Consider the following 10,468-nt stretch of genomic DNA (forward strand, 5'->3'; position numbering starts at 1 on the left):
TATTGCTGTGTATACTTATCTCTTTCTTTTCAATGCCATGAATCATTATAAATGTCAGGTTCATTATTGTGGCATGCTGAAATGATTGAGTGGGAACTGTGCCCAGCACTGCGTTGTAAAACAATCCATCCCCAAACACATTGCCCTGTACTGTATGCCTCAGCCCAATTAGATTTTCTTTGACACTTTGGTGATTGCTCTTTTGTTTGGTCTTGGAGAATTCAAAGTCATAAAATTCAGCTCAAATTTGAAGACAGTATCAAGACTATTGCTATCTGAGGTGAATCTGTGCACGTTAACTAGAGTCATACCTAGTCACATCTGCTTGTAGGATTGCATTCTGTGCTTTTCCTTCGCTTGAGTCATGTAATCAGCATCTACGAGTGAACTTTGATGTGTTACATGTTTTTTTTCCTAGGAGATTGGGAGTCCCATTCTTTACCTATATTCAGATGGGATTAAATGTGCCTTTCTTGGTAAAAGAAACAGCTTAGAACCAACCCATAATAGTCTATTTATTTTCTATGTTGTCATTCCCCTTTGCAAAATCCACTACTGTTTTCCCCCCATTAGTGAATGTATGTAAGTGTATGAGTTACAAAGTGCAGCCTTTGTCAGCACAAAACCAACACAAGTGAAGATATTTGCCTAGGTCTCTTAATACCTCGTTCCTAGATATAACTTCTGAATGGCTGGTTCTGCGGGCTTTCTAAAAAGAGCTAGAGAATAGAATAGGCTTGATATACAAGATTAAGAGCAAAAGAGGGCAATAAAAGAAATTTTTAAAGAAAATAGAAGAAGTAATACAAAATTCAATATTACTTTTAATAACCGTATTTTTCTTCCATGGAGTTATGGGATTGCCTCAATACCTGCTTCATTTCTGCAAGCCAAGGGTTTCTAGGTGGGCTCTCAAAAGCATTTGCCGGAAGGTGGCGATATAAGCCCTTATTGCCTAGAGCTGTCCCAAGTGCTGAAGCCGATATCAGCTCTTAAGAGAAACTATGGGCCAGCGACCAGGGGTTCCACCAAGTTCCCCTAGAGGTTTGCAGGTTCAGGTAAAGAAGAAGCAAAAGGCCATATAAAATGCCCAATCTTATTTACAGAATACAGGCAAAAGATTCCCTTCCCTACATTTACTCTCCACAAAGCTATGAAACATGGCAATGTTTATTGAAATTAAAAAGGTAATGGTAATGGAAAGGCATGTGTATGTGTGTAGAATACATACCGAATTGAGTTTTTTTCCTTCACTTTGAGATGCAGGTGTTTACCTGTCCGTTGACACGTCCTTTATAATTCCTTTCCCCCCAATTACCCAAGGTTAAAAAAATAAATAAAGCCACAGGCAACATCCTCCCCAAGGGAGTCAGGCTGGACTGTCAGATAATGAACGGGCTGGCTTATTTAAAATGCTAAGAAACACTTTGTCTTCTTTCCATCAATTAACAATAATTTACAGACGAACCCAGGACTGTCTACCTCCCCGTTCAGGCTCCATGTGACTCCTTTTCTCATTTCCTATTGCCACTCTGTTGCTGCTAACTCTACTTAATAATTTGACAGAAATATGAAGCAACGGATAGTTAGGATTTTTTTCTCCTCTCGAGTTTAGCTGGGTGAGAGGCGGAGTTATATGTTCTAATATTGGTCTGACCGGCGGCAGATCCGGTGGAAGGGAATTCTGAATCTCTGCCGACCAAAAGGGGCTAGAACGAAAAGACGCTGAGCTAGAGGGAGAGGTGGGCGGGGACCCAGAGGAGAGAGACACTCAGGGTTGGGGAAGTGTTAGGAGGGGAGGGTTAACGTGGGAGGGAGGGACACTCTCAGAGCTGTCGGAGCGACACACGGAAGGATAAAGGGGAAGAAAGAGGGAGACTGAAAGAGAAGGGAGAGGGAGAAAGAGGGGGAGAAAGCTTTCTAGAGAGGAGACAGGAAGAGAGAGTAGAAAAGAGAAAGGGAGAGAAGCAGGAAGAGGAGAGTCACAGAGTGACCCTAGAGGACGAGGCTTCTCTATTCCAGATACTTCTAAGATTGAAGACTGTTTGCTAGTGGGGAGACTCCAGCTCCGGCAGCCAGTTGGGCAGCGGCAAAGTAAAATGGACAGTGAGAAACAGACGTTCCAGCCACCTCTCCAACGCCCAGAGGTCCCGGAGCTGTTCTCTGGCGAACTCCTTTCCCAGCTGGAGTCTCAGGGAGCGCCTGGAAGCTGCTCCTCGGAGATGCCCTCGCCTGAGCAGTAAGAACTTCCCGTTGAGTCCCTGCATTCCCTCCACCTGAAACTCCCCAGGAGAGAGGGGTGGAAGACCCCAGGGGGAGGGGAGAGGGGGATCCTAACGCAGCACTTTCTCCCCTCCCCCTCCCCCCGCCGGGCGCGCAGGCATGGATGTGCTCAGCCCGGGACAGGGCAACAACACCACCGTGTCCGGGGGTCCCTTCGGGACACGCGGCAACGCTACTGGCGTCTCCGACGTGACCTTCAGCTACCAAGTGATCACCTCACTGCTGCTGGGCACGCTCATTTTCTGCGCGGTGCTGGGCAATGCGTGCGTGGTGGCCGCCATCGCCCTGGAGCGCTCCCTGCAGAACGTGGCCAACTATCTCATCGGCTCGCTGGCTGTCACCGACCTCATGGTGTCGGTGCTGGTGCTGCCCATGGCTGCGCTCTACCAGGTGCTCAACAAATGGACACTGGGGCAGGTCACCTGTGACCTGTTCATTGCCCTCGACGTGCTGTGCTGCACCTCGTCCATCCTGCACCTGTGCGCCATTGCACTGGACAGGTACTGGGCCATCACGGACCCCATCGACTACGTGAACAAGAGGACGCCCCGGCGCGCCGCTGCGCTCATCTCGCTCACTTGGCTCATTGGCTTCCTTATCTCCATCCCGCCCATGCTGGGTTGGCGCACCCCCGAAGACCGCTCGGACCCCGACGCGTGCACGATTAGCAAGGACCACGGCTACACTATCTACTCCACCTTTGGCGCTTTCTACATCCCGCTGCTGCTCATGCTGGTTCTCTACGGACGCATCTTCCGAGCTGCGCGCTTCCGCATCCGCAAAACAGTCAAGAAGGTGGAGAAGGGAGCGGACACCCGCTTTGGGGTGTCGCCAGCCCCACAGCCCAAGAAGAGTGTAAACGGCGAGCCGGGGAGCAGAGAATGGAGGCAGGGTGTGGAGAACAAGGCAGGGGGGGCTCTGTGCACCAATGGCGCCATGAGGCAGGGTGACGAGGGCGCCGCCCTGGAGGTGATTGAAGTGCACCGGGTGGGCAACTCCAAAGAGCACCTGCCGCTGCCCAGCGAGGCGGGTGCTATCCCTTGCGCCCCCGCCTCCTTCGAGAAGAAGAATGAGCGCAACGCGGAGGCCAAGCGCAAGATGGCCCTGGCCAGAGAGAGGAAAACGGTGAAGACGCTGGGCATCATCATGGGCACATTCATCCTCTGCTGGCTGCCCTTCTTCATCGTGGCCCTGGTCCTGCCCTTCTGCGAGAGCAGCTGCCACATGCCCACCCTTTTGGGCGCCATAATCAACTGGTTGGGCTACTCCAACTCTCTGCTCAACCCTGTCATTTACGCCTACTTCAACAAAGACTTCCAAAACGCGTTTAAGAAGATCATCAAGTGCAAGTTCTGCCGCCGATGATGGTGGAGTAGTCGGCGAGTAGGCCCGCCCCATCCTCTCTGCCTCCTCCAGCCCTCTGGAATCAACACCTCGCTACTTTTCCTCTTTCTCGGCTGCTCGGGGTCCCCCGCTTCCAGACCTCGTCCCTCCTCCCCCGTCGCCCAATCCCCTGCTCGGACGGAGGGAGTGCTCTTTGTGCAAAGAGCCCCAGCGGAGGGTCTGGAGGGCTTGGGAAACTCCCCGATCTGTGATAAGCGACCTTGGCTCAGACTTTGGCCTCAGAATCAGTTCTGATCCCTGCACTTGCCTCGTCCCTCTTCTGCACCCAAATCTTCGCGGCGGAAGTTTAAGCCTCAGCCGTTCAAGGCAAACAATCTACACAGAAAAACAGTACACCCAGCTGCCGCGTCCACTAACGGCTCCCACCTGATCGCCCCATTGCCAGAACTTGGATTTAAGGTTCAGGAGTTTGCTTCATTCCCTATTCCCAACTCTGTCCCGCCCTCTCCCTGGAAACTCACTTTTATTTTTCAGTTTCATCCCTTCTTTCCAGCTTCTCTTTATGACCCCCTTAGTCCCTCTGCATAGGTTTGCTAGTCGGGAAAAGCTGGAGGGTCTGTTTTTCCCATTGACTGTGGTGTCCCTGGTAATCCCCGCCCCCTCTATGTAGACTTGCAGAGTAACTCTTCCGCGCACAGCCCCCAGGCTCTGTTTTCTTGGACTCCAAACAAGTGGCCAGAAGCTGTCTCTTAGAGTGGACTTGTAAGTACAAGCAAGGCTGGGCCAGTGGGGGAGAGCGAGGAGGGAGTGCGGAACGATTTTTTATCCGTGCTTGCCTTGGCGTCAGCACTCACCAAAGAAACTGACAGTCAGTGGGAAGGGAGAACGGACTTGTTTGTATAGGCTGCTGGCGCGTCTGCACGTTCTGGAGTCGACACTTACCTACCGCGGGCTGGGCCCGCCGGCCAAGGTGTGTGTGCTCTGGCCGCCCGGCCGCCTACCGGCCCCGCGCCTCCGCAGCCAGGGGCTGTCTGGTGTGCGCTCGGCGCGCGCGCAAGGAACTCAACCAACTGCAGCCATTCCTCCGCCTACGCCGCGGGACGCGCAGAAGGGCGGATAAACCGCGGGGGTCTGCGGAAGCCGCTGGAGCTAGGTCCGGCGGGAGGAGCGGGACGGAGGAAGCCAAAGGGGGTGGTGTCGGGCATTTAAGAGGGAGGAGACGTCAGTGCGCGCGGCCCGGCCTGCAGATGGCGCTGCTCGTGGAAGCCGAAAGGGCAGTTTCATCCAAAGGATGGAGACTCCTTCCACCTAGTTACCGCCTGTCCTTTGGGATAGAATAGTTCCGCTAAGCGCGTCCTAACACTACACGGGATTTATTCTGTAGGACGTCCAGCACACAGTTACCAGGATTTTGCTTTCCAAATAGGAATTCCAGGCTTCCAATCAAATGGGCCCCGATAGGTTTAGTACCGTCTGTGACTTCACAGGCAGTTACTTTAAATAATGGGGCCTCAAAGACTAGTTAGGGGTACTCTCGCTGAGGAGTCCCTGAGAATCTTGTACAGGGTTAGGTTTCACATCCTTGGCCTGATGTGAGCCACAGGTCTAGGACAAACCAGTTTCTTGCCATTTGAATATGTGGAGCACTCCAAGCTTTCTCCCCCACAAAAGTTACTCTTTCAACCTTGCCACTTCTGCTGAGAAACAGTTCTAATCTTTACTGCCCCCAGAAGGGAAGTGATTTTGGTGCTCCTTTTGAATGTAAATTTCCATCCACAGGACTGGGATCAAGAGGTTTGTTAGTTAGATGTAGCCTCTAATTTTCTGATGACTAACGGTTGCGTTCTCCAGTAATTGCACAAAGTTACTGATTTTTACTCTCCTCTCCCTTCAACTGGACCTTTTGAATGATTGCGTCGGCTGTTTTGAGAACAGTGTTGCAAAAGTTGCCAATGGAAAGTTCACCTGTGTTTAGGATTAAGAAGGTGAAAAGACAGCTCTATCACTGAAGCCATTCTCTTGTCAACAGAACAAAGCCTCCATTTGGTATCTTTTTCTCTAACTGAAACTGAGAATAAGCATCACATCCAGTTAAGATAAAGTATAAGAACTCTGGACACTCGTGGATGGTTTGTTTATGCATATGTAATGCTGATAAGGGGCTAAGGTAGACTTCTTCAGTCCAAAAATTATTCATTTGAAAATTCAATTTTTTTGCTCACAATAATTTCAGTACAGCTGTATGAAAATGCACTTTTCTGTGTGTCTTCCTTAATTTTAGAACGAATTATATATGTAAAATAATTCAAGTTCAAAATTTGTTTATCCAAATTATGCCTTGGCCAGCAAGTATTACATTCAAAGTCTTGAGTCTTCCATTTATTTGTATCTCTTACAGAACTGTATGGCAATGGTTTTTGGACATTTATTCTTCCTACTTCGGAGGAATTACATCAAAATGAGGAAGGAGCATCCAACTGGAGCATAATTGCCAAGGCAATAGAGAAATTTGGGGAATAAGTGCACAGCAGTCAACAGCCCCTGATGCTTTTTATTTCTTTTAGTCTTTGTATTAAGACAAAGTATATATGCATCAAAATTGGCCTTCACTTTTCTCTGTGACAATAAAGGACTTTATTAATGGTAATGCTACAATAAACCGATATCAGTAACCCATGCATCTGTATTTTAATCGGAATTACTATCTACTTGTATTTATTTGTATTATCTAAAAATTGAAGTGGGGCGCCTGGGTGGCTCAGTTGGTTAAGCGACTGCCTTCGGCTCAGGTCATGATCCCAGGGTCCTGGGATCGAGCCCCGCATCGGGCTCCCTGCTCGGCGGGAAGCCTGCTTCTCCCTCTCCCACTCCCCCTGCTTGTGTTCCTTCTCTCGCTGTCTCTCTCTCTGTCAAATAAATAAATAAAATCTTTAAAAAAAAAATAAATAAAAAAATAAAAATTGAAGTGAAAAAATACAATCATCAGGAGAAGATTCTGCTATACAGATCAGGGATATGAAACTCATTCTAAATGAGTGATTTCTTTTTTAAAAAATCCTGTCTCTGAAAAGAGAGGTCACGTCTCATCGTTTAGCCATGAAACCATGAATTTTCCCTGACTGACACCTACAGTTAAGACTTAGACATCTGTCTAATTAATATGGACAGGGTGGAGGCCATGCAGAAGAGAAATGCAGCCTCTGGTGAAAGCAACAAACACAACCACATCCTGTGTTTTTAAAGCAGTGGACAGTCTGATGCCCCTCCTCTGTCTTCCCACAACTTGTAGCTAGAAGAAAATAGCCTCCCCTCGTTTCAAGTAAAGCAATGCATTGTTTTGGCATTTGTCACTCAATTAAAGGTGGAGAGGCATTTTCCTTTCTGTCTGGGTCTCACTTGATAGTGGGGTTCTGTATGGAAGATCTATTACTATGCTAAAATTAATTTTTATGCTCTCTTTTCCCCCTGTTAGAATCATTAGCAATGCCTCTTGTTTCCCATGGTATGTTTGTTAATTCCACTGCTTTCTGCTATCAGAATGATGGCTGCAGGGCATGCTGAGCCCCGGTACAACCCATGGGGAACACAAAGGTCAGGGATATTTTGGCCCCAGAAGAGAGCACTCTGAAGCTGCAGGAAGCCTTGTACATACACTATATGTATACACATGTTCTCCCAATAATGAAGAGTAAAGACAGGGGAATGGGGAGAAGAAAAGCTGTCTAGAATTTCTCATCTGAAAACTGTTCCATTAATGTGTCCCTGACCTTGAGTAAAATGATGCCTTTGGAACATTTGTCTTTTAGATTCTGGGTATCTCCCTTCTTGGCCCTTGTTCTCTGCTCTGGCATCTATTCCTCCAAGGGGACAATGGTTTTCTGTTTTCTACAGGCCTTCCTGAGTCTCTATCAACACTCAAATTGAGAAAGAAAATCATTATCATTCACTTCCAGTGTGACTAACAAGCCTGGATAACAAATTAGGAGCCACCACGTGTCAGGCTCCATTAAATAATGTTGACACATGGGTCTACAAATTAATATAAGATACTTTTGTCACCTTGAAGGAGTTTCCAACCTATTAGGGTATATAAGAACAAGCTACGAAGGCTAATGGAATACTATTGGTAGAATATTAATATGATCTCAACAGGGCAAGTCACAAGAGTTTGGCTCTGTAAGAATTCAGGGGACAAAGATCACTGTGAGCTGGGGGTGGGTAGGAAAGATTAGGTAGGGAAAGCTGCATAACGCATCCAGGACTGAGCTGTGGGCACATGGATGGGGATGGTATGAAAAGGCAGACATTCTTTATGAGATGCCAAAGACAACCTGATCCTGTCTTCTTGTCAAGAGGGGGCCTGGGATGAAATTTGTTACTGCATTGCTGGATACTGGTAGCCTGGGTTGGTTGAGGAGGTGGAGATCCTGGAAAAAGATTCAGGTTCATGGCTTCCCATGCATTGTATCAGAAGGGTCTGGGAAGAGTGAGAAAAGATGAATCTATAAAGTCAGAGAAATGGGAGTTGGGGGTAGCTAGATAAGAGGAAGAATGTTTTGACAAAGTAAGAGCACAGCATATGAATAGGGAGAGAATTATTAAACTATTAAATGTTGACAAAAGATTGATCAGGGGTAGGTACAAGACAGAATAATTCATACTTATGTAATGCTTAAGTTTTTGCCAAGTGATTTTCACACAATATACTATTGAAATTTGGGATAGCAGATCCTTTCAGAAATACCAATTAGACCACTTTAGCCAAAGCAAGAGATTAACATAGCAGCGGGTAGGTATAGAAGAAAATGCTAGAGATCATATGTGGAATCATTATAATTCCAGATTAAAAAACTAGAACTATAGTGTTAGTCAGTGTGGATCATTAAGAATGAAGACAGAAGTGTTCTGTTTGGAGTTGATTTCAGTGACGCAGGTGAAATAATGAAGACCTGATTGTGAGATGTCAGCAGAAGACATGGAAAACGAGTTAGACATCAAAGAAAGAACTGGCAGGACTTGGTGTCTGGACGTGAGGAGGGAGGGAGTTGAAGAAGCAGAGAAGGCTTTGTGCCTCGGAGATGTGGGCAATGACAGAAAAGGGGAAGTCAAGAGTGACTTCTCCTCTGGGTCTTTTTTTTTTTTTTTAAACTTGATCTGTAAATATAAAAAAAGCTTTGTTCTCTGCTAAGAGAATTTCCAGCCCCAGATGGCAGGGGCCTTCTTGGAAAGGGATTGATACATGTCACAGTATTGAAACAGTTTGTCATTTGGGAGAGTATGTGAGGAATGATCTTCAGAGAACAATGCTTGGATCAATACCCCGATTGTTGATACATTTTTCTTTTCTTTTAGTGGAATATGTTGTTTTTTGGAGAGGCCACAATTCCAAGGTACTACAACAGCCTTTCAAGGAGGGTAACCCAAACAGACCATGATGGGCAGTGTGGTAAGGGTACATGAAGCCTAGAAGATTGAGTGTGTCCAGTTGACCCAGTGGAGAGCACTTTACTCTTCAAGTCCAGTTATCAAGAACCATGGCAGACCTGTTTGATCCTTAAGCCAGATTTTCCTAGAAAATCTAGATCCAGGAGGCTAGACTATGCAGTGACTTATTTCTATTTTCCATCTCACTGTGCTTTGTGGTAATGGCAGGGATGGGGAAATGAGTTGGGTCACCAGACACTTCAATAACTGATTCAGTCATTTCTATGATGCCTACCTGTAACACTGCACAATTGTCCAGCTTTTGGAAAGTTCCCCAGGGCAGGATTTCATGGAGACATCTTGCATTGGTAATTGGTTGTTCTGTTGTGTCTCAGCTGGATTCAAGTTTGAAGAAAGAAGAGGTAACAGGCTGGCTGGGAGGAGGAACGGGGAAAGGAAGGAGTAGATCATAGGACTCACCTATCTTACAGGTTGGATAGCTGTGGAGGTGGAGGAGGAAGTGTTTTGAAACTTCTCTATGGTCCTTGGATGAGAAGCATTTTCTGAAATCTGGTATGCTTCACTGTTTCTGGGGACAATTGCACTGACGTTATGAGAACTAAGTAAGAGAGAAGGCAAATGGTGGAAGCTGATTGTAACTTCCACAGAACAGTAGAGACAGAACTCCAGATGCAAATATTCACAAACAATGTGGTTTCCTGCAAGTAGATGTTGCATTGTAAGGATTTGCAATGGAAAAGAGGCAATTTCTGGGACAGCCTCTGGTTCAGGAATAGTGGGCAGATGATTCATTCATTCGTTCAACTAATATTTCAGGACGACCTGTGGGCCAGACACTGTTCTATGTGCTTGGGACACAGCAGTGAACAAAGCAGATGAAATGTCTGTGGTAGATTATTTGTAAAAATGCTACAGTTACTGAACTGTTTTGCAGTCTGACTTTTAGCTTCTCCTACAAAGGTCTGGAGGCTTTCTCACCACTTGAATCTGGGTTGGCTTGTGACTTGCTTTGACCAATAAAACAGGCCAGATTGAACTGACCACACAGCTCATGAGGCCTTGCACTCTTCCACGTGCTCCCTCAGAATCCTGGGCAACTGCCACGTAAACAAACATGGGCTCACTTGCTGGAGACCAAGAGTCATCCCAGCTAAGGCCATCATGGACGAGCCAGATCTCAAGTGACTCAGAAGCTGAGTGCAAATGCAAGAGTGAGCACAGCTAACACCAGAGAAACCTCCCACCTTCATTTATTACCAGATTGTCAAAGCACAGACTTGTGAACAAAATAGATGGTTGTTATTTTAAGGCACTAAATTTTGAAGGTAATTTGTCATGCTGAAAAGGCTAACTGATACAGTCTCATGCCTTAAGGAGTTTACATTCCAAAGAAGGA

At 46.8% G+C, this 10,468-nt stretch overlaps 1 protein-coding gene across 1 annotated transcript; it reads left to right on the plus strand.

Moving 5' to 3' along the window:
* Positions 1-1,241: 1,241 nt before the first annotated feature.
* On the plus strand, positions 1,242-6,281 carry HTR1A (5-hydroxytryptamine receptor 1A). The gene has a single exon (XM_081826818.1). It carries the CDS (start codon positions 2,383-2,385, stop codon positions 3,646-3,648), a length of 1,266 nt encoding a protein of 421 aa, XP_081682944.1. The 5' UTR covers positions 1,242-2,382; the 3' UTR covers positions 3,649-6,281.
* Positions 6,282-10,468: the final 4,187 nt, after the last annotated feature.

The sequence above is a fragment of the Leptonychotes weddellii genome, chromosome 7, assembly GCF_054177405.1.
Source record: "Leptonychotes weddellii isolate Sample4059 chromosome 7, ASM5417740v2, whole genome shotgun sequence".
Taxonomy (NCBI): domain Eukaryota; kingdom Metazoa; phylum Chordata; class Mammalia; order Carnivora; family Phocidae; genus Leptonychotes; species Leptonychotes weddellii.

Excerpts from the sequence above, each read along its gene's own strand:
- HTR1A (XM_081826818.1), top strand. The coding sequence starts at position 2,383 with ATGGATGTGCTCAGCCCGGGACAGGGCAACAACACCACCGTGTCCGGG.